Consider the following 23,447-nt stretch of genomic DNA (forward strand, 5'->3'; position numbering starts at 1 on the left):
ACCTATCCGGGCTCGGCATGTAGCTGGCCTAATACTCATCTAGCCAACATAACCACTCTCTTAGTTCTTATCTCAATCTCTGTGGAATCAGGTATCGTACTTGTCAGTGTGCACACCTCCTAACCAGGATTCCAAGCCCGGCGGGTAGTATCCAACCTAGTAACTCGGGAATATCGACCTCGTTACTTCATATAATCTGTCAGTTCGCAATGTCCGTTTCTTTCCTTTTAAAACTTTCTTTCTTTCTCTTTTTCTTTCGAAAGGACGTAGTCCAACGGGCCTAGAAAATACTATTTTCTCACAACAGATAGCATACATATATACCTCATGCAACAATTCTAACTTATGCAAGCTTATGCACATAATTCTCAACTTCTCTTTCTCACATTTTGGAAATCAAATATCATGCAATCTTCTCAATGCAACTAGATAATGATTTTCCAAAATAAATATAGGTTTTCTGAAATAGATCTTAGGCTTACTCAGAGCCAATAATGCACTTTAGGCAATGAAATCTACTAACATGCTCTTTGCTTTGAAAATATACATTTCATTCTCATTCACTGTGAAACCAAATCATGCACTGCTCATGCCCATTTTCTCAAATACTTTGCAAAACATCTCAACAAATACTATCAAGTATTCATACATGCTTCTCAAATCAAATAGTAATACTCAGATGCTTCAATTCATTTACTGAAATACTTCATAGACAACAACAATAGAGAACTCAATTCTCACAATTCTAACTGTAAAACATGTTTTCTAACTCCAAATTCAACGAAACTAACTTCTACTAGTTCGTCGTAACGAGCCCGAGTGTCTGAGTCTCAAGGGCTCATGAGTCCCAGTCCAAACAATGTGTACCTGAGCTACAGAGGGCCCGACCTGAACTAACTTTGGCTTAGTAGAGCTTGGAGACGGGGCTTGGGAAGCCCCGCCACTTGGCTCCGCCAAGCTACGGTGCAAGGCAACAATTCATGCCAAGGACCGTTGCCTTGGTCCGCCACTCAACGGGGCTGACCAACGGACCATGCCAGGATCCGTTGGTTGGCTCTGTTGGATGATCTGGTGCACCATCTGTGTGCACCAGACACCTTCTTCTTCACCTGTACACAAAACCAGTGCAATCCAACACTCCCAAACCTCAATAAATCAATCATAGATCAACAACAACACACCAATAGCTCAACAAAGAAGCATTTATCTAACATTTCTAAGAATCTATTTCTCATTCTAGTATTTTAACAGAGTCAAAATGTAGTTGGGAGTCCATGAGTTATACCTTAGCTTCTTCTTCTTCTTGTGTGGATCCCTTCATCCTCTCTACTCAACCACTACCACCTTCACCACCTAAACACCTCTAATAAGCAATACAAACATAGCTTAAGGAGATATTCCCAGAGATTGGAGACAACAAACGAAAACTAGAAGGAAAATGGAATGAATGGATGAGAATAAAACTTAGAAATCTTACCGTGTTGTTCTTCTTCCTTCTACAGAGAGCTCAAGAGATTGAGAGGCAAAGAATGGGATCAGGAGAAACAAAGGATTCACTATTCTATTTATATGGGTTCAAAACCCTAGGATGATCTTCAATGATTGGTTGAGGGTAAAGAAGGAATTTTGGCTTGATTTCTAAAAGATCAAACAAAGGTGTAGAAATCACATGGTTCACCTTGCATCATGGACCATAGTCTAAAAAGTGAGTTTGGATAACTTGGGGTCAAAATAGATTTTCTGAAAATAGTTTCTAGTTAAAACACTTGGTTCAGGTTTCACAAGGTTCCTTTCCGGTTTCACTCAGATTGACTTTTTGGGTCAAAACTTGGTACATAAGTGTACCCAAAACTTAGGATTTTTGAAATAGAATACTCCCGTGTCGAATTTATTTAAAAACTCAATTTAAAATATTTAATTCAACACCATTTTCGAAATAAAATTTTTGAAAGAGTGAAAATAGCTATTTTGGAATTTATAAAATAAAATTTAGAAATTGTGTGCATAATACTAATTTGTCGTGTGTCCATTATCTGTCCGCACAGTCCTCTATATATTATTGTCCTCGTGTGAACGCAACTATATATATATAATACCAGCCAAGGCCCCTTGAGTATAGTGGTTCCGCCATCTATAATTCTAAGCTTTCAACTCAACCCTACCTGATCCTCCAAGTTTAAAAAATGACTTGCAATAGTCCTGCCGTTAGTGTTTCCCATTTGAGCGGTTTAATGCGAGGGGATTATAGACATTTCACTAATTTTCAGGCTTCGACTTCGCCAGCGAGACAGGGTCCTGTTTCAACTTCGACGCCTTCGCCGGCACCCCATTGTCGCCATCTCATCGATGGTTTCTGGCTCTCCACTGTGGAGATGCTAAATCCCGTGTCTCATCGCCGGTTTCTGGCTCTCCGTAGCCGGTGATTTTTCCTACGGTGCCGAACCCCTCGTCGGCAGCTCCCTTTTCTGCTGTTGGTGAGCTTAGCAAAACAGTCTTTCATTTTTCCATTCCTTTCTTTTTCTCTGATTTCTTCTTTTTTGTTTTGTTTTGGTAATAATTTCAGCTTCGAAGAGGAAAAGACCAAGGTAGGTTTCAGAGAATAGTGTTCAAGCAACTGGGTATGACAGTGGGATGATAGTGTTCAAGCTAGAGAGATAGCGCCCTGCATTTTCTATGAGTGGAGATTCTCTGTTTTATGTTAAAGACCGGTTCCTTCGTATCTATGAGTATTCAACTCAGAAAGACACACAGTTGATACCAATTCGTAGGCCTGGTTCAAACAGCTTAAATCAAGGTCCCCGAACCCTTTCATACAGTGCTACTCAAAATGCTGTCCTAATATGTTCAGATGTGGATGGTGGTTCTTATGAACTATATGTTGTGCCCAAAAACAGTTATGGGAGGGGTGGTATAGTTCAAGATGCAAAGAGAGGAAGTGGAGGATCAACCGTGTTTATTGCTCGACAGAGGTTTGCGGTGCTTGAGAAGAGTACCAATCAAGTTGTAGTCAACAAAAGTATTCTTCCAATTGCTACTGATGCAATATTTTATGCTGGGACTAGAAATGTACTGTGCCGGGCAGAGGACAGGGTTGTGATATTTGATCTCCAGCAGCGGATTGTACTTGGAGATCTTCAAGCATCTTTTGTTAGGTATGTTGTTTGGTCAAATGACATGGAGAGTATTGCTTTGCTTGGAAAACATTCTATTGTCATAGCTAATAAAAAGTTGGTGAATCGCTGCACGCTTCATGAGAACATTCGTGTTTAGAGCAGCCCGTCATCGACTTCTGTTAAAGCTGAGATGGATCAGACGATGAAGGCGGAGGTTTCTTCTTCCCCAAATTTTGAGAAAACACCAGTTCCAAATGGTAGTGACTCTTTGTTATATGGTTTGGGCAGTTCAATCAATTCACAATCAAATCTAACGGTGGAGCCGATGAAGGTGGAATTGGAAATCAAGCGGCCGGGACGGAAAGTGGAGATTTGGTCGGAAAGAGGACGAGGTGGTGGTGTGCTACCCGAAGAAGGAATCACCTCCTTTTGCTTCTTCTGAGGACTTGAAAGTGATGGCTGCATAACAAGCAAATTAATGGGCACAACTCGTTGGTAACTAAGGCCTAAGGTAATTGAACTGCCGCTGGGAGGCTGCAAGACTTTCCGTTAACTCCACAGCTCTTCCCTGCAACCGCTCACCACCGTTTCCCTCTTTCAAAGCTACCTACCTAGCCGTCGCGCCTCCAAAAGGCACCCCACCCCCAACTTCTTCCTCTTAATTTCCTAAATCCCCTTCAAATCTCTCTTTGTAGTCTCTCAATTTCTTCAATTCTCTAAATCCACTAACGACAGGACTATTGCTGGTCATTTTCGAAACTTGGAGAACCATGAACGGTTGATTTGAAAGTTTCGGATCATAGGTGGCGGAACCACCATACTCGAGGGACCTTGGTTGGTATTAACTCTCTCTCTCTCTCTCTCTCTCTATATATATATATATATATATATATATATATATATATATATATATATATATATATATATATATATATATATATATATATATATATATATATATATATATATATATATATATATATATATATATATATATATAGAGAGAGAGAGAGAGAGAGAGAGGCCGTTAAGCTCAACCGCCTCATTTGCAAGGCAAAGATCCCAAAAGCATATAATTGAAACTAGGATCCAATATTTAGAAAAAGCAAAAAAGTTGAGACAGTTTATCATTCAAGCAACGTCAAAGGGAGGCAGCCAAATACATTTCCATTTCAATCAAGAGACGAGCAAGAAAAGTAATCGTATAATCCATAGCGAGTGCTATCGTATATAAGATAAGAGTTTTTTTAGGAGCTTCAAAATAGCTATATTAAGATTCATGCACTCAAAATTGAAATGAAAGTCTATTAGAAAGCTGCTAGTAGAGGGTGGAGAAGTGCCAAACGTTTGTGGATTGATCGAGTATAGTGCACATGAAATTAGGTGAGATTTTTTTAGTGTTCAGTGTGCCTGGTCAAAGAAAGAAAGAGAGGGGGAAGAAGCAGGGTAGACGAATTGGTAAACTCATCACGCTCATGACCTGAAGACTGCAGGTTCGAATCCTGTCCCCGCCTAATCATCTGAGGCCATAGTCAGCCTCCAGATTAGAAATTCCGTAAGTAACTTAGTGAATGCGCTACAAGAACTTGGCAAAATCAAATGAGAAACTAACCTAATCAATTTTTTTTCATTCTACGAAAGAAAGGGTTCCACTTAGATTGTTGGAAAACAATCTATACCGTAGGATCCAAGAGCTCAGATAAATTAACAAACATATAACAGCTCAAAACTCATAGTTCTTCGATGCTACAGCTAGAGTTAGAGTTATAGACGTTGTTTGACTTTCTATTGTAATAAGTTGTTGTAGGAGCTGCCCCCGTTGGTCTTGTCTTGCTATGAGGTTGTGTAAAAAAATATCTACTTATAGTTGCAGACAAGCAATGAAAGCCTACGTGAATTGCTAACTTTGTCAACTTTATGGTTAAGCGGGATAATAGCTTCACACATTTATGTTGCATGCAAGTTACCAAAGGTTAAGTTAGTAGAGATGGAAGAAGACTTGATAAAAAGGAATGTTAGGGGATCTTATGTTTGATTTTCACCTTAAGCAAATTTTGAGTTTGTAACGAGGTAGCTTGTAATGAAGTAGCCGAGCTTGTGACGAGGTAGAAAATTCTACGAAGTACCCAGCTTGAAAGGTTTAACGAAGTAGTACCCAGCTTGAAAGGTTGTCAAAGCAAAGAGCTATAACGAAGCAGCTTATAACGCGACAAGTTGTAACGCAGCAAGGCGTGATGAGTTACAAATGTAACAACACAAGGTGTAACGAGGCAAGGCGTGACGAGTTACAAATGTAATGAGGCAAGGTTGTAACGAAGCAACTCCATAACAAAGAATATCAACTAGAAGCACTAAGTCAAATACATATGAGAACACAATGTATACTAAAGGTGCGACTATTTGAGTTGGAAAATGCTCTATAACACAACCCACATGGTCCATATTTTAATTGCTACAATGAATATATTTTTGGAGAAATGTAATGATGGACCACGAAGGTATGTAAACCTAGACATGAAGAATTAATCCGAGAATTATCTTATGGACATCAACGTTTTTACGATGAAGACGAAGACACTCGGAGAAGGCTAATTAACGACTATATCTTTTCATACTCAAGCAAGAATCAGCAGGAGGAATCTTTTATTGATCAACTTGGTTTGTCAGATCAAGTGCACAACCACAAAGTCAAGAGTTCACATGAAGAAGTCATTCAAATTTGGAGGCTACATTTTTCAGAGAACTTTATGTCAGATCTGCACGCTAGCAACGTTTGGATTATTTGAATTATCTGACAAAGGCGGAACAACTAATATCTAGAGTTGCAGATCAAGTTGCATATTAAGTTGAAGATCAAGTTGACAACATTAATTGATCAACTACATTTGAAATGGACGGACGAGATCGAAAGTTGATCAACGGACAAATAGCTTTCTTTGGCTATAAATTGTCCAAACAGACTTGAAGACAAAACACAAATATGAAAAAGAGATATACGGCTGATCGATTAAAAATATACAAGCAAGAGAAAAGCAAGCATTCATTCAAATCAGCCAAGAAGAGAAAAAGAGCTTCATTAGAAATATTCAAGTCTGAGAGAGAAATATTATATTTCTTTGTAAACGTCTCTACTGAGTATAGAAAGAGGGCGGAGTAACTAGTGAGAGTGAAAAACCCTGGTTGAGTGTAGCTTGTGCGTAGCACTCGTGGTGTAGGAGTACAGCTTGGTGCGAAGTACTCGGGGAAGGCGGAGTAACAAGAGGAGCTTGTGAAAAACCTTGGACGAGTGTAGCTTTGTGCGAAGCACTCAGGAAGTGTCGGTGGACACTTATTCACTGTTATATCTGGGTGATCGAAGAATAGTGAATTTCCTCCTTGAAGTGAAAGGAGAAAAGTGGAGTAGGAGAATTACACCATCTCTGAACCACTATAAATCTCTCTCTCTCTCTCTCTCTCTCTCTCTCTCTCTCTCTCTCTCTCTCTCTCTTTGCTTTACTTACTGCTCACTTACTTATCTGCATGTTTTAACTACGAACTAACCCATAACGATTTATCGCATATCTTTATCTATCTAAGTTTGTTAGTTCTCACGTTTGCATGTGAACCAATCTTTGCATATATCATCTTTGAACCATATAAAGTCATTCTAACGTGCTGCATGTTTAGAATCTTTCTTTGAAGCACCGCACAAATAAGCATAACACTTTACCGTTAATTATTCCGCTGTGCACACTCTAAGTTGTTTAGTTCTTTATACTTGTTATTTAGAGTTGAAATTACCAAAGTGTTTTGTACCTAAGAAATGTTTGAAAAGTTAGAGAAGTCTATTCAACCCCCCCCCCCCCCCCTCTAGACTTCTCGCCACCCTCTCGGGACCAACACTAGGTCATGTTAATTTCAATTCTATACGTAGATTAATTAGCATGCACCATATTCTTAATTTTAAAATTAACATAAATAACAAGTGTGAAATTTGTGTTGAGGCAAAACTAACGAAAACACCTTTCAAATCGGTTGAAAGGCAGAGCGAACTACTAGAATTAATCCATAGTCATTTATGCGATTTTAGATCAATACAAACGAGAGGTGGTAATAAGTATTTTATCACGTTTATCGACGATAGCACTCGATACTGCTATGTGTATTTGCTTAAGAGCAAAGATGAAGTCGTTGAAAAATTCATTCTTTATAAGAATGAAGTTGAAAACTAACTTAATCGTAAGATTAAAAAGGTTATAAGCGATAGAGGTGGTGAATACAAAGCACATATTGGTGACTTATGTGCAAGTGTAGGAATCATACACTAGCGTACGACACCTACGCACCTCAATCGAACGGTGTTGCCGAACATAAGAATCGTGCATCGAAAGATATGATGAATGCGGTGCTTATAAGTTTAGGCCTACCTCAAGGTTGGTGGGGTGAAGCGATTTTGACAAATAATTACATTTTAAATAAGGTACCCCGCAAGAAGCTCAATTAGACTCCTTATGAGCTGTGGAACGGTAGGGAACCTTCCTACCAGTACCTGAAAGTGTGGGGGTATCTTGCCAAAGTTTTGGTGTCAACACTTAAGAAAGTAAAGATAGGTCCTAAGATGGTGGACTGTATCTTTATTGGCTATGCACATAACAGTAGTGCTTTTTTATTCATAGTACACGAGTCCCATAATCCGGTCGTACATAAGAACACGATAATAGAATCAAGAAATGCATCTTTCTTTGAAAATGTATTTCCTTGTAGGTACAACGAGGGACCGAGTACGTCAAAACGGACGTTTGACGAAGCTATGGCTAATGATAGTGGGGAATCTGAGAAAGAACCCGAGCTCGAGCCGAGACGTAGTAAGCGGACAAGAGTTGAAAAATCTTTTGGTCCTGATTTTCTAACTTACTTGATAGAGTATGATTCGGGTACTCTAATTTGTTTATTAGAAAATGAACCCGACTTTCTATCTTGTTTGATAGAAAATGAGCCTCGAACATATGTAGAAGCCGTGACTTCTTCGGAAAGACGAATGTGGAAAGAGGCTATTAAGAGTGAAGTGGATTCTATTCTACAGAATCACACTTGGGAACTTGTTAATCTTCCTCCGGGTAGTAAACCCTTAGGATCCAAGTGGGTCTTTAAAAGGAAGATGAAATCGGATGGCTCCATCGGGAAGTATAAGGCTAGGCTTGTAATCAAGGGTTACAGGCAATGTGAAGGCCTTGATTACTTTGACACGTATTCTCCTGTGACGAGAATAAACTCTATTAGGATGATACTTACCATAGCCGCGTTGCGGAATTTGGAAGTTCATCAAATGGACGTTAAAACCACTTTCCTAAATGGCGAATTAGATGAGGAAATCTATATGGAACAACCCGAAGGGTTCGTGGTTCCGGGCCAAGAAAGGAAAGTGTGTAGGTTGGTTAAATCGCTATATGGTTTAAAACAAGCGCCTAAGCAGTGACATGAGAAGTTTGACCGCACGATGTTAACTAATGGGTTTAAAATAAACGAAAGTGACAAATGTGTCTACGTTAAGGAAAAGATAGACGGCTATGCCATTCTTTGTTTATACGTAGATGATATGTTCATCGTTGGTAGTAACGATCGGATGATCAACTCTACCAAAAACATGTTAAATGCGAGATTTGACATGAAGGATATGGATTTGGCAGATTTAATCCCCGGGATTAAAATCATTAGAAGACCTGATGGTCTTGTGTTGAGCCAATCTCATTATATTGACAAAATACTTGCAAAATTTAACAAGGATGATGATCAATTGGCTAGGACACCGTTTGATACAAACGTTCATCTGACCAAGAACCACGAAGAGTGTATTTCTCAAGGAGAATATGTTTAGGTTATTGGTAGTTTGATGTATCTTATGAGTTGTGTTAGGCCGGATATTGCCTTTGCGGTGAGTAAATTCAGTAGATATACGAGTAACCTCGGTGATATGCACTGAAAGGCAATAGTAAAGGTTATGAGATACTTGAGGTATACTCGTGACCTTGGACTGCACTACGGGAGATATTCCGCTAGGCTTGAAGGGTATAGCGACGCTATCTGGATATCTGATATTAAGGACTCTAAGTCCACGAGTGGCTACGTGTTTACACTAGCCGGTGCAGCCGTTGCATGGAAATCCTCTAAGCAAACCGTGATAGCTAGATCGATGATGGAATCTGAGATGATATCCTTAGACAAAGATTTTGAAGAGGATGAATGGTTACGCCATTTTCTAGAGGATATTCCTAATTGGGAAAGACATGTACCTCCAATATGTGTGCATTGCGATAGTCAAGCCACAATTGGGAGAGTACAGAGTCATATGTATAATGGTAAGTCTAGACATGTGCGTTGTAGACATAATAACATTAGACAACTTCTCACAACTGGTGTTATCTAGATTAACTACGTAAAGTCAAAAGAAAATATAGCGGATCCGTTAACCAAAGGGTTAGGTAAAGAAATTGTGGAGAAGCTGACACGAGGAATGGGTCTAAAGCCCTTGGTATAAAAGTTCTATAGTGGATACCCAACCTTGCTGGCACCTAGGTTCAATGGGACAACTAAATTATGGAATGGAGCTTGTCACTGTGAGGGTCTCAGACTCCCTACCACTCGTTAGAACAGTGACTCCCACACGAGGTTAGCATGTTGATGGTTTAATGATTCGAATGTCGGTTGACATGCGTGAGTATGCGGGATACTCGGAAAATAATCACCTATGTGAGAGAGAAGTGAGGGTTGCTTCAAAGGAGAATTGATGGGCACAATTCTTTAGAAACTCTTGCAGAACTAGGAACGGTGACCCACGACCAAAATGGGCACAGTCATGAGAATAGAGCATGGTTGGGAGCTTCCTGTGTAAGATACGTCATCGTCTACACAAACGACAGTCGGTTCAAAGACATTGCGTTCTACAATGGAAGGTTCAAAGGGTGCGGTAACCCTACCTATCCTATGTAGGGATCGACCATTGAACACAGTTGTTTCCCATTTCAAAATACCCTGAAAATCAATTTTTCATTCATGTGGGGGATTGTAAGAAAAATAGCATAAAATGGCATTTTAAGTAGCTATTTTGTGGTACAATTATTAGTGGGGTCCACTTTCGATTTGGGTTGGGTCAAAGTGGATTCGGGTTCTTCGTAGTAAGACGAAGAGATTGATATATTGTATACTCAAAACGGATAATGGGTGAATGAGATATTGATTCTCAAAGTAGACCCATTTGAGTTGGAAAAATGAAGGGAAAAAGAATGAGCTTTCTTCCCACATTGGTTTGGAAAGTGGGTTTGCACCACTATTTATACAAGAGTCTTTCTAAAGCTTATTGAATTGTATAACATAAAGGCTCTCTTTCGCGCGCAAGAGGGGGTGCAAATCAAATCCCAAAATGAGCCTCTAAAGGGTTGATTCAGGTTAAATGCCAAGAATGAATGTTTTTTACATCACCTTTTCCTATATTAGAAGTAGTAGGGCAGCAGAAATTTTACAAGAACAAGTACACATACTTTCACGTTTTTTCTGCTCCAAAATCTCTTCTTCTACCCCTTTCTTAGCGTACTATGTTTGAAGCTTTGCTCTAGTTCGGCGGGTTCAAAGTTTGGGTGCTCAAACAATTGAACCGTAGTACGTTTTATCGTGGGAAGCCTAGGCTACAACGCTCCTAGCACTTGTGGGAGGTAGCAAATAAGGTTTTAAGGAAAGAGTGTTTCGCTCGACTCGTACTAAACATCTTCCCTCGGTATCCTTTCATTCTTCACACCACATCAGATCATCCTACCCAGTTTTTTCATAAAATAATAATCCTTATTTCGTAGGATTATTATTGGGTCTTTCCAACGGTATATCCAACAAAAACGATGGAAAGTGAAGACTATACAAATTTGATTCTAAATTTGGTTGAAAATTGATCCTGGATTGAGCCATTAATTATTGATATAATATAAATTTGCAAGAAAAATGTTCTACTTAAAGTCCAAAGTGCACTAAGATGTTTTTCGTTTTTGACATTTTAATATGTTTGGATTTGATCTTTTCCCCTTGGTCTCATTTGAATATTTATGTATTATTTTGATAAAGGAATTGAAATTATATTGATTTAACTGTTCATTTCTCTTTATTGTAGCAAATATGAAATTCAAGGATGGAACTAATACCTATAGAGGATGGAACTACAATCTATATATATGGATGAACAATTCATTCACTCCAAGTTTTCAAGCATTATCACCTATTAAATCTCAATTTTATGCCTTTATTGTTATTGGGGTTTCATGTTTTTAATTACGGAGTATTAGATTTGTAAATTGTTGTAATTTTATCAAAGTTGATCGGTTGTAATAATTACTTTATTTTGAAATTATGATTTTGTATAACTATATTCTATTTAGCTACTCAAACTCTTAGATTTATTTATTTTAATTAAAAGATTTTAAAAATTCAGGTATAGGTACCCAAACTCGAGGTAGGCCCGAACCCGAAAGAAATTATTAATATCTCAGTCAGGTATCAAAATTCCCAACCCAAAATTTTCGGGTACCCAAAATTAACCTCAGGTTGAACATGAACCCGACCCGTGCGGCCGTGCCAAACCCTAGATGCTAGGAATCGAACCTAATATATGAGCTAAAGGTTAGGATCTCAAGCCACTAGACCAGGGGGGATTGAGTGAACCAAGTGATGATGTCTTGAAGAGGGAATATAACAAGGGTGACTATTTATAGTGTAGAGGGCCTTCCGGATTGCTGACAAATGTACGACATCGGCTAGTCTTTAATCTTGGTCATACACGTGTCCCCCCACTGCGTGGATGCCAACGATCTTCACAGCTACCTTCTTGTATGCAACATCTTGAATGACTTGGGTAGTTGGTGTTTCTGTTGTTATGTTGAAGGTTTAAGGTTCAAAACCCCTTAATAGCATCTCTTTTATTTATTTTGCTCCAGACTTTCTTCTTCAATAGCAATAAAAATGGGCCTCAGTGAGGACATTCTCAATTCCAATAAAATGGGTCACGAGGTCCCATGTCGCCATTGTTACGTTGTTGTTGTTATTAAGAATCCCACATGAAAATATAAGAGAAGACATATAGAGCTAGCTAGTTGATTAGATTATATTCAATCTTGTAGTGTTGTTATATATTAAGAGTCCCACATGAAAAATATAAGAGAAGACATATGGAGCTAGTTGACTAGATTATATTCAATCTTTAGTGTTGTTGTTATTAAGAGTCCCACATGAAAAAATATAAGAGAAGACATATGGAGCTAGTTTATTAGATTATATTCAATCTTTTAGTGTGGTTTGGTCCATGCGCATTATAGCGGTACTTTTTTATGTGGACCATAAATACAATGTACATTTTTAATATGCCAAAAGTACATTATTTGTATACTGAATATACATGATTTGATAATATACAAAATAATGTAATTTCAGTACTCAAATAATGTACTTTTCATGTGAATACAAGATGCATTTTTAATATGCTAAAATTACATTATTTGTGTACTGAATGTACATTATTTGATAGTATACAACATAATGTACTTTCAGTACTCAAATAATGTACTTTTCATTAATACAAGATATATTTTTTTAATGTAGTAAAAGTGCATTATTTGATAGTATATAAAATAATGTACTTTCAGTACTCAAATAATATATACTTTATGTACACATAATATATTTTTTATTTGTAATCTACATTGTTGTGTGGACTATTCCATAGAATAATGATCTTATTATAACCCAATTGAGTGAGATTAGCCCAATTTTAGAATATAACAATTATTATTATTATTATTATTATTATTATTATTATTATTATATAACAAATATTATGTTCATTTTCAAGAAAATGAAATAAATAGAAAAAATATAAGTTCTTAACTTCCAGTCCAATAAAAAAAAAAAAGTTTTGATGACATTCAGTCAATTCAAACAACATAAAATTAAACTATTTCTAAAAAAAACAAAAAAACAAAAAAAAAACAAAAAAAAAAAAAAACAAAAAAAAAGAGTTATTTTTTTGAAAGCATTTTATGAAAAACATTTTTTAGGTTGTGAAATGGAACCGAAATCCTTTATAAGCATATTTATACTATATATAAAAATAAAATCCTAAACTTTAACTTCCCACAAAATCTCGCTTTCTAATAAAATATATTGTTTTCTACTTTCCTATTCGTACTATAATTCTAGTTTAAAATTCTTATTCATTATTCCACACCCCGGCCCAACAGACTCAACTGAACATGTACCGTAGAGGCCAGACAGGCTAGACTGGTGCTCATTGCACACAAGGAGCCCCCCTCACTTTGAGAGGTTGCTCCCACACTGCCGCTAGTGAGACTCGATCCCTGGTCATTATTCCAAAGTTTCACCTCTATGACCAGTTGAGCTACCCATGCGGGCTAAAATTCTTATTCAAATATTATAAAATAGTGTAATACAATTCCTAATAGAATATATTGTTTCACACTTTCCTATTCGTACTATAATTCTACATTAAAATTCATCTTTCCAATTCGTACTATAATTCTACATTAAAATTCCTATTCGTAATACAATAAGACAATATATTCTATCTAGCATTACAAATACTCCATGCGTAAATATATTCTATCTGACACTACAAATACTCCATGAGTAACTCTTTGAACGCACAAAATTAAACATTATAAGGCTCCGGCTCATGTGTTTGTCAAGGGAATATCCACGTTTCACAGTCAACCAATAGACACTGGAGTCAGGGACGGAGCCAGGACGGAACAATGCGGGGGGCCGAACTACGATTGAAGTACTAAATTAAATACATTGATATCCTGTTAACATATCTCAAAATAATCATTACATTACAAATTCAATAAAGTTTAGAATAAATTATTTATAATTGAATCTATATTAAATTATTTTGCAATATGCTTTTCAATGCACATTACTTTGCATTGTACGGTTGAAAGAATGAAAACATTCACGCATGTTTTAAAAGACTATTGATTATTTCTTGCAAAACCCTCTTCACAACATAACATAATAGCAATTGTTTTCTCAAATACATATACTACACAATTGTTACATTATTATGCATTTTAAATTAAATACAAAATTTATCACACAACCACAAATTTACATAATTAATCAAACAAATGCACTTGATATCCATGATTTAGAATCAAACAAAACAATTATTTAAGATAAACAATAGAATATGAAACAAAAATTAACCAAACAAGTAGTTATAAATAAAAATAAAAAATAAAAATTAACTTGAAAAATATGCATAGATTTTGTTAATGACAAATTATCTTATTATAACGTATATGCCGCATATATGCATGGTTCTACGCAGAGAAACTAGTAAGTAGGTTAAATGAAATTTAATTTGAATGTGAGTCAACAATATATGGAATACATAATTTGAAATAGGAGAGAACTGAAAAAGTTCAGAAGATGAAAAAATTTATAACTTTACCTGTAAGATTAATTAAGTGGAGGGGGGCCAAATATTTTGAAAAAACAACAAAATTTTAAAATTCTATATAATATTTTTTAAAAAAAATTTAATACATATATAATATTAAAAAATTTTGGGGTGGGGGAGGGGGCCAAGGCCCCCCTAAACATACACTTACCTCCGTCCCTGACTGGAGTACTTACTCCATGACTTCTAGGTGAATGCTATTAATTATAGTTCTATAATTTGTAGTAAACGTTGATAGTTTTGATTTTATTTTATTTTATTAATTAATCTTTTGTTCTCTAATTTTCAATTTTATTTTGGCGTGTTTGGTAAATAGTTGTTAGCTGATTGGGTATAACAGTGAGTTTGACGTCTCTTTTGTTTCTGTTTTATGCATTGAGTTACTTCTCAATTCCAAGTGGGTAGAAAAAAGGTCTGCATTCTTTATGTTTGTTTGCAGAGCATGATTGGTCAAAAGATGCTAGAGTTCCAACTGGGAAGGCTTGGTGTTTTTAATGCTGAAGAAACAATTATAGCAAGCACCCCAACCTTGATGAAACTCTGTGAGTATATCAAGCAATTGTTATGATTATGCTTTTTTTTTTTTCAGTGTATAGACTGTTTTTGCTGTTGGTATAGAAAGTTCATTAGCTTATAAGATATTTAGCATGCATTTTATCTCTTTTTCTTCCTTCCCCTACACTCTCTTCTGTTTTCTTTTTACCCTTCCATTTTATGTGCAGTGTGGGCTAATCATGGGGATGATGATATAAGTATCCAATATTCTGGTACTCCTGCTTTAAAGGGAGATTTTGTCAGGTTGCTAATTTTTTTAATCTTTTTAGAGCATTGGGCATGCTTTATTTCTTTTTTTGCTCTCATGTGAAGGCATTATTTAAAGGGAATATACAACTTTCCACATGGTCTACATACTGAATATATATCCGATTTAAATGTGTGTGTGTGTGTTTGTTCCTGTTGGTATTGGTTAGAATATTTACATGTTTTATCTCCTATGACCTGCTGCAGTGGTGAGATAGAACTTAAATTTTATGATTTGTCTATCTCATTTGCATTACTATCCATATGAGTGTATAATAACCTTTTTGCGAAATCAATTGTCTGGCCTTTTAAATCTTATTAAAATGAAAAATGATGGGTCCAAACCAAGTTAACCCTTCGTAATAAAAATTACTCCGTATATGTTTTGTGATTTGATTTTCTTTTTGGGTTTCTATTAAGGTAAAGTATAGTATGTGGAGATTCAGAGTTATGCTTTGGTAATGAACTCAAGCATTGAAGTGTGATACACATTAGAATCTCTAGATTTGGGTCATAGCTTTCATTTAATTTCATTTAAGTGTGATAAACAATGTATAAGCCGTCTTAGTGAAAAGAAATTCATGAAGTATGTCATTATTTGGTTCAAACTTTACTGTTCTTATCCTTATTTTTTAAATCTATATGAGCTTTGGCATTCTGAATCCCTGATTTTCTGCCCCTCTCACTTTGATGGGTGAAATCATGATTAACTGGATTTGTAACATGGATATTAGATTATTAGTTATTCTTCCATTAGATTATTAGTTATGCAAATATGGTGGCATGCATATACATTTTTTAGATGAAATTACAATCTTCATAGTTTTGTTTTACAATCTTCATAGTTGAAATTACAGTTGTCTAGACACATTAGTGTTGTTGTCTAGACCATTTTATAGTTGAAATTACAATCTTCATAGTTTTGTTTTACTATAAAGTGGTCTAGACACATTTTTAAGCAAGTTTTGAATATATACAAATCTATATCTATACTATTAATAAAAACAAAATCATCAATTTTAACTTTTCACCTAAAACAGTCATATACTATTAAAGTTTGTCTAATATTGTAAAATAGTGTAATACAATTCTTAATAGAATATATTGTTTCTTACTTTTCTATTCGTACTGCAATTTTACATAAAAATTCATATTCATAATACAATCTAACTCTATAATAAAGCAAGGAGTTTTTGGCAATAATTTTTCCCGCCCAATGAAAACGACACAGATGAGAATTTGAATTTGATTGATCAGTTACAACAGAAAGGAATTACAGTAGATAAAAGGTAATTGACTAGAAACTCTCCTAACTAATAAAGAGCTCTAGTCAACTGATTCTAAACCACATAATTACATAATATAAAAACTATATAATATAACACTTATTAACACACCCCCTCAAGCTCAAGGTGGGTGCGAGACGACATTGAGCTTGTCGCGAAGAAGCGTGAACCTAGGTCCCGTAAGTGGTTTGGTGAAGATGTCTGCTAGCTGGTCTTTAGTGGAAACGAAGTTGACCACGAAGTCTCCTGAGGCAACCTTATCCCGGACGAAGTGATAATCAATCTCCACGTGCTTCGTCCTGGCATGAAACACCGGATTCGCACACAGATATGTTGCTCCAAGGTTATCACACCAAAGAGTGGCCGGCTCGGAAGAATGAAGCCCTAGTTCACGGAGTAGAAACACAACCCAAGTGACCTCGGCGGAGACGTCAGCGAGAGCTTTGTACTCAGCTTCTGTGGATGATCGTGCTACTGTTCGTTGCTTCCTGGATAACCATGATATGAGATTAGTATTGAGGAACACAGCGTAACCACTGGTGCTTTTTCTGTCAATCGGACAACCTGCCCAGTCTGAGTCTGAGAAGGCCTGTATAGTAGTAGAAGTTGACGGAGTAATGCGTAAGCCATAGCTGATAGTGCCTTTAATGTAGCGTAACACCCGTTTTGCTATGCCCCAATGTTCATCAGTAGGTGAATGCATGAACTGACATAGGCGATTCACGGAGTAGGACAAATCTGGGCGTTTTATCGTCAAATACTGCAGTGCCCCTACAATACGCCGGTAGTGTGTTGGGTTCTCATATGTGGATGCTGTCGGGACGACTGAAGTTGTGACAGCAGCAGGTGTGGTGAGAGACTTGCAGTCAAGCATCCCCGCACGGCCTAATAAGTCTGTCATGTACCGCCGTTGAGAAAGAATGAACCCATTATCCGTAGATATAGTCTCGATGCCCAAAAAGAAGCCAGGGCTTCCAAGATCACGGATTTTAAAGGTGGATGCGAGCCGCTGTAACAGGATATTGATCAACACAGCATCATTTCCCATCATGATGATGTCATCAACGTATACAAGCAAAAACACCCGAGATGTGCCTGACGTATAGTGGAGCAAAGAGACATCTGTTTTCGACGAGGAAAACCCTGCAAGCAGTAAAAAATCATGGAGCCGTTTGAACCAAGCCCAGGGGGCCTGTTTCAACCCATATAGTGAGCGCTGCAGATGGCATACGTGATCCGGGTGCACTGGATCCTCGTAACCAGGCGGCTGCTTCATATACACGGTCTCGGCTAGATGCCCATTCAGAAAGGCATTATGGACGTCTAACTGGCGTATTGTCCAGTTGGATGAAACAGCAAGAGAAAAGAGCATCCGTACAGTGGTCGGTTTTACCATCGGATTGTATGTGTCGAAGAAGTCCTTGTCGGCTACCTGGTTGAACCCTTTGGCTACCAGACGGGCCTTATAGTGCTCGATTGAACCATCAGCTGTACGTTTGGTGCGAAACACCCACTTGCAGCCAATAATGTTCATGCGTGGTTCTGGTGCTACCAAACGCCACGTGCTGTTGTGCAGCAGCGCATTAAACTCCTGATCCATGGCCTCTCGCCACTGTGGATGGCCTACAGCCTGGGAGTAACACGTAGGATCAGTGGTTATATGTAAAGCATGAAATTGCTCCCCTGTACCCCGAGTCTGGTGACGAAGGCGCATTACATGGCCTCGGTCCTGGGGCTCGGTACAACGCCGTTTAGTCCTGGCACGAGGTGGTGCAGTGACAGCTAGAGGCATGGGTTCGCGTGCCAAGGGCACGGGTTCAGCCTCGAGTACCGGGATGATGCTAGATGGTGGGGCCATCGGGGCAAGTCGTGGGACTATGGGCCCGAATGCCCACGGAAGAGAAGCGGGTGGAGTAGACGGAGCGGGTGTCCGAGTTGCAAAAGGAAACACCGTCTCGTCAAACCGCACGTGACGACAGATATAAACTTTCCCAGTTGACCGATCCATGCATCTATATCCCCTAAAGGACGGGGGGTAACCAAGGAAGACACAAGGTGCCGAGCGATATTCTATCTTATGTCGATTGTTTGGCCTGAGATAGGGATAACACTGACACCCGAAAATTCGAAGAAACGTGTATGGAGGAAACACTTTATGTAGGCGAGAGTAGGGACTGTCAAAGTTTAACACAGGTGTTGGTAGATAATTTATTAGGGTAGTGGTAGTTTCGAAGGCAAAGTCCCAATACTCAAGTGGAACTGAGCCCTCAGCAAGTAGAGCAAGGCCCGTTTCGACAATATGCCTATTACGGCGCTCAACTCACCCATTTTGTTCATGTGTGTAGGCACATGACTGCCGATGATTGATGCCCAGTGTTTGGAATATAGTGTGTAATTTTCTGTACTCACCCCCTAAATCCGATTGGATACACTTGATAGAGCAGGAAAATTGCCGCTCTACCAACACCCGAAACAATTCAAAGCTTTTATAAACATCTGATTTTACCCGTAACGGATAAAACCAAAAGAACCGAGAATACTCGTCTACAAAAAGTAAGAAGTAGCGATGACCACTAGTGGAAACTACCGGAGCCGGGCCCCATACATCGGTGAAAATTAAATCTAAAACATTGATGCTAGATTTATGAATTCTATCTAATTTAAACCGGGACGACTTGCCGCGGTGACAAGCCGGGCACGACTCCGAGGACTTTGATTTATTTGGTGAAACTGGACAGTCTTTTAGGATGCGGTTCTGGACAACACTGTGCAGGTGACCCAACCTTCGATGCCAAACGTCTTGTGTGGCACGGGAACTGACGAACGCAAACTGTGTGTTTGACAACGGAAGCTTGTATAGTCCCCCTGATGTTGGCCCCTTAAGCAGAATGACCCTGGTTTTGGAATCCTTCACAAGAAAACAGTCGTTATGAAATTCGAAATAAACACTATTTTCTTTAATAAATTTTTGAACGGAAAGTAAAGGGACCGACAGACGCGGAACATGTAACACATTGGACAGATTTAACGATTTTGACACGGACGGGATTGATGCATGACCGACACGTGAGATAGTCAAACCTGTACGTTCTAAGGGGGTTACGTCAAGACTTGCGGATCATGGCAGCTTCGCTCACCGCCACCAACAATTCCATCTCACTGTCGTAGCTCGCTGATTTCTTGCAGGCCCAAGAATTCATCATCTCTGAAGTATTAGACTGATCATTAGAAACTCTAGAATTAAGCATGCAAACTAACATATAAATGAAATTCTAGATGAGTAGTGTTTTTGAGTAGAACCATTGATAGAAAATTTATACACTAAATAAAATAGATATGAAGCCCTAGATGAAGTAATCCGAAAAATAAATTAGTTCATAATTCAAGTCTAAAATGGTGTCCTAATCAAGATAAATATTGAAGGTTGAAGATTGAATCAAACTAGCAGTCAAGCTATCAATGGAAGATCTTTGCCATGTAAGACATGTGCATGATTCAAAAACTCTGCAGAATATGTATTCTCCAGATTGCTAAATCTACAGACTTAGGATACCATTAAGGAAATATGGAATTTCAAGTATAAGTATAAATACAAACATTATTTGTAGCTACGAAATCATAAAAAGAAAAAGAATTCAAAATGAAGCAAATAAGACACCAAAGTAAAGAACACTCAGAAAATACGTAAATATAAAAATAAAGGAAAATCACAATGAATTAAATAAGAAACCAAAGTAGTTCATTAAGTTGGAAAATAGTTCTAACACAGCTTCTGTCTGTATTTTTGCATTTTGTATGAAGGTGAACTTTTTTTTTTGAAACCTATTATTCCAGCTTGAAAAAAACATACTGGAACCAGAGTATACCTATTGTTCCATGTTGAAAGAAACAAAATCTTAAGAGTTGAAATTTTGAACAAAAAAAAAAACTAAAAATTGCTTTCATTTTGAAGAAAATAAAAATGAACCAAATCTGGAGAGTTGAAATTTCGACTAAAAAAACAAACGTAAACTAACTCTAAATTCATTTTGAAAAAAAAAAAACTTGAACCAAGGTGAATTTCTTTATAAATGAAAAGGAGAATTTTTTTTTTTTTTTTAAAAACAAGCATTTTCAAAATTTTCTAGACATTATTAACTATGAAACACTATTTTTAATCTACCAATATCTGGCAGTATAGAAAGGTGATTAACCAACTTGGTCTTTAAAAAACAGTATCAGAAAAGTATTACATCATTTAAAAAAAAAAAAAAATTGTTCTCTTAAAGTACAGAGATTGTCACAGAATGCAATTTGTAATTCTTATATGAATTACTACCATAGAAGATAAACCTAAGGCACAAAGATAAACCTAAGATAATTTAAGTACTAATGGCAAAGCATTATCAAAAAAATATAACAAAGATAATTTAAGTATGTATAAATTAAACTTACAATGTTTTAAAATCTAAATCTGGACTTTGTCTTATGGCGTTGTTGACCTCCATGTTCTTCCACCTGCAATAATAAAACACACATTCAAAGATGAAATTAAACACTATGCAGTTAAACTGTCCAAACTCAAGATAATAATTCATTTTCGAACACTGAGCTAATTACAAACATACATGCATCATAAAATGAAAATATATAATGTAATGCCCACAAAATATAAGTATTCTACTAAATAAATACACAAAATTAAAAGAATTTACTTATCTTACTAAGGCATTCTGGAATTAGGTTTGTGAACTAACATCGCAAAATCAGCGGCAGTTGAGTAGAATCGGCTAGCAGAAAAAGTTAGGGTTAGGTTTTGGATAATGAAATTTGCGAGTTTAGGTCAGAAATTCGGGTATTTTGTAAGCATAAATGGAATTACTATAGTCTAGGGTTGGATTTGAGAGCTTCAAACAAAGCGCGATATTGTGGATAAAAAGCTTAACCACGGTCGATAAACGACTCTTGATCCAGATACAACAAGGATAGCCATTGGAAACCATGGATTACAGCTTTGACGGGACAAATTTGCGAGAAGCTAGAAGAAGGTTACAGACCGGAGAGAGAGAGCCGGAGGAGGCGAAGAGTCGGGTAGGGATGGTGAATTATGCGGCTGAACTGTGTTTTTATACCCCATAGATTTGGGTCGGGTCTAATATATTGGGTTGGGTTATGGTATTAGGTCATATCATTTGGGCTTAAATATCATGTATAGTGAGTCTATTATTGGCCTGATGTATATTATTAAATTGTTAGTCTTTTTTTTTTTTTTTACTTACAAATTTAGGATGTAGAATGGTGTAATTAGATATATTATGTGTACTATATTTTTTAATTTAATAAACATACATTATTTTATATTATACATAACATAATGTACATTACCATTATGCAAGACAAAAATGTGCGCATATTAATAGTGTATTTTTTATAACATTTAATAATTTTAGTTATATATATATTTTGTAGTTATATCAGAAGGTTGTTAAATCTTTATATGCAACAAAATTTTTAAATTATTTTATATGTTACGGTTGGTTTGAACCCCGTGAAAATAAATTTTATTGTTAATTAGTTTGATATTCAATTATTTTTCCTATTAGTTTGCAATTGTTGACCAGAAAATTTATATCTCAGAGAATTCCAGTGATGACATGATATATATTATAATTCCAGATGAGTTATAGTCATTATTAATAATATTATTATATGCTTTTTTCTTTTTATTATTATTAGTATTAGCATGTACTGTATTATCTATACTTACAATTTTTAATATTATAAACTTAACGTACGTATAATTTTGAGGATTAATTCACAATGAACTCTTACATTATAAAATTAACGTATAATTTTGAGGATTAATTCACAATGAACTTTAAGAATTAATGCTTGATTTAATTATTTTAAACATATGATCAACAATAAAATTATTTAAGTTTTATGCAGTGCATCTCATGAATGGAATGTTATAATTGTAAGTATTTTCCCTAATATAATATATTATAATATATTGTATTATTGGGTGGTTGTGGTGCAAGTGGAAGATTAAGTCAGTTAGTGGCTTAATTTGTTAGGCAACTCAGGATATTCAGTTAAGTTTTAACTGAATATCTGCCTACGTTGATGCATGTAGCCCGATGTAGGCTTCTAAGCAAATCAGTCCTCCCACAGCTCCCCTGTTCTGCATACAGGCACCATCAAGTATTCGGGAGAGAAGTGGTAGACAAAACACTTTCTACAGGCACCATCAAGTATTCGGGAGAGAAGTGGTAGACAAAACACTTTCTACAGGTTTATCATTCCAGAGGCAATTTCCACAACTATGGCTAGGGATGTTCAAAGGTCCTAAAGCTTCCGTTTATTTTCGTTTATTTTCAGTTTACGTTAGCTTCATTATTATCTAACATTTGGTATCAGGGCCCAAATTAATCTCTGCGTGGTTGATTAATAATTAGTAACAAATATATATATATATATATATATATATATATATATATATATATATATATATATATATATATATATTTTGAAAATATATCTGTTTTTGTTTTCTGGAAAAACAACGCTGCGTAATTCCATTCAAAATTCCATGCTTGCCTAACCATATTACAGTAACAAGCTTTGCGAGTTTTTGTTGTTTTTGGTTTGTGAGCATGGGTGATGAGAAGAACAGTCCGCACACTTCCACAGAACAACATCTGCGACCGAGAGCCTCAATTTTTCGGTGGCGACTGGTTCATGGGTGACGCCTCCGACGTGGGGCTGCGGCTTTGG

General features: G+C 36.7%; 1 protein-coding gene and 1 long non-coding RNA gene across 3 annotated transcripts; both read right to left on the reverse strand.

The window, feature by feature from the left end:
- Positions 1-17,151: 17,151 nt before the first annotated feature.
- LOC109153597 (uncharacterized mitochondrial protein AtMg00810-like) lies at positions 17,152-17,591 on the reverse strand. The gene is made up of 2 exons (XM_019301446.1): positions 17,256-17,591; positions 17,152-17,179 (listed from the first exon to the last, which is right to left on the reverse strand). Exons 1-2 carry the CDS (start codon positions 17,563-17,565, stop codon positions 17,163-17,165), a joined length of 327 nt encoding a protein of 108 aa, XP_019156991.1. The 5' UTR covers positions 17,566-17,591; the 3' UTR covers positions 17,152-17,162.
- Positions 17,592-19,113: 1,522 nt separating this feature from the next.
- On the reverse strand, positions 19,114-21,758 carry LOC109153591. 2 transcript variants are annotated; one of them, XR_002049541.1, is made up of 4 exons: positions 21,395-21,758; positions 21,126-21,188; positions 19,773-19,896; positions 19,114-19,599 (listed from the first exon to the last, which is right to left on the reverse strand). It is a non-coding gene; the product is annotated as an uncharacterized LOC109153591 (long non-coding RNA). The 2 variants fall into 2 exon arrangements; XR_002049540.1 differs by lacking the exon at positions 21,395-21,758 and having other exon boundaries at positions 21,126-21,386.
- Positions 21,759-23,447: the final 1,689 nt, after the last annotated feature.

Source organism: Ipomoea nil, unplaced genomic scaffold (genome assembly GCF_001879475.1).
Source record: "Ipomoea nil cultivar Tokyo-kokei standard unplaced genomic scaffold, Asagao_1.1 scaffold2510, whole genome shotgun sequence".
NCBI lineage: Eukaryota > Viridiplantae > Streptophyta > Magnoliopsida > Solanales > Convolvulaceae > Ipomoea > Ipomoea nil.

What these genes read in the sequence shown, in the direction of transcription:
- LOC109153597 (XM_019301446.1), bottom strand. Translation starts at nt 17,565, where the DNA reads ATGCTTGACTGCAAGTCTCTCACCACACCTGCTGCTGTCACAACTTCA.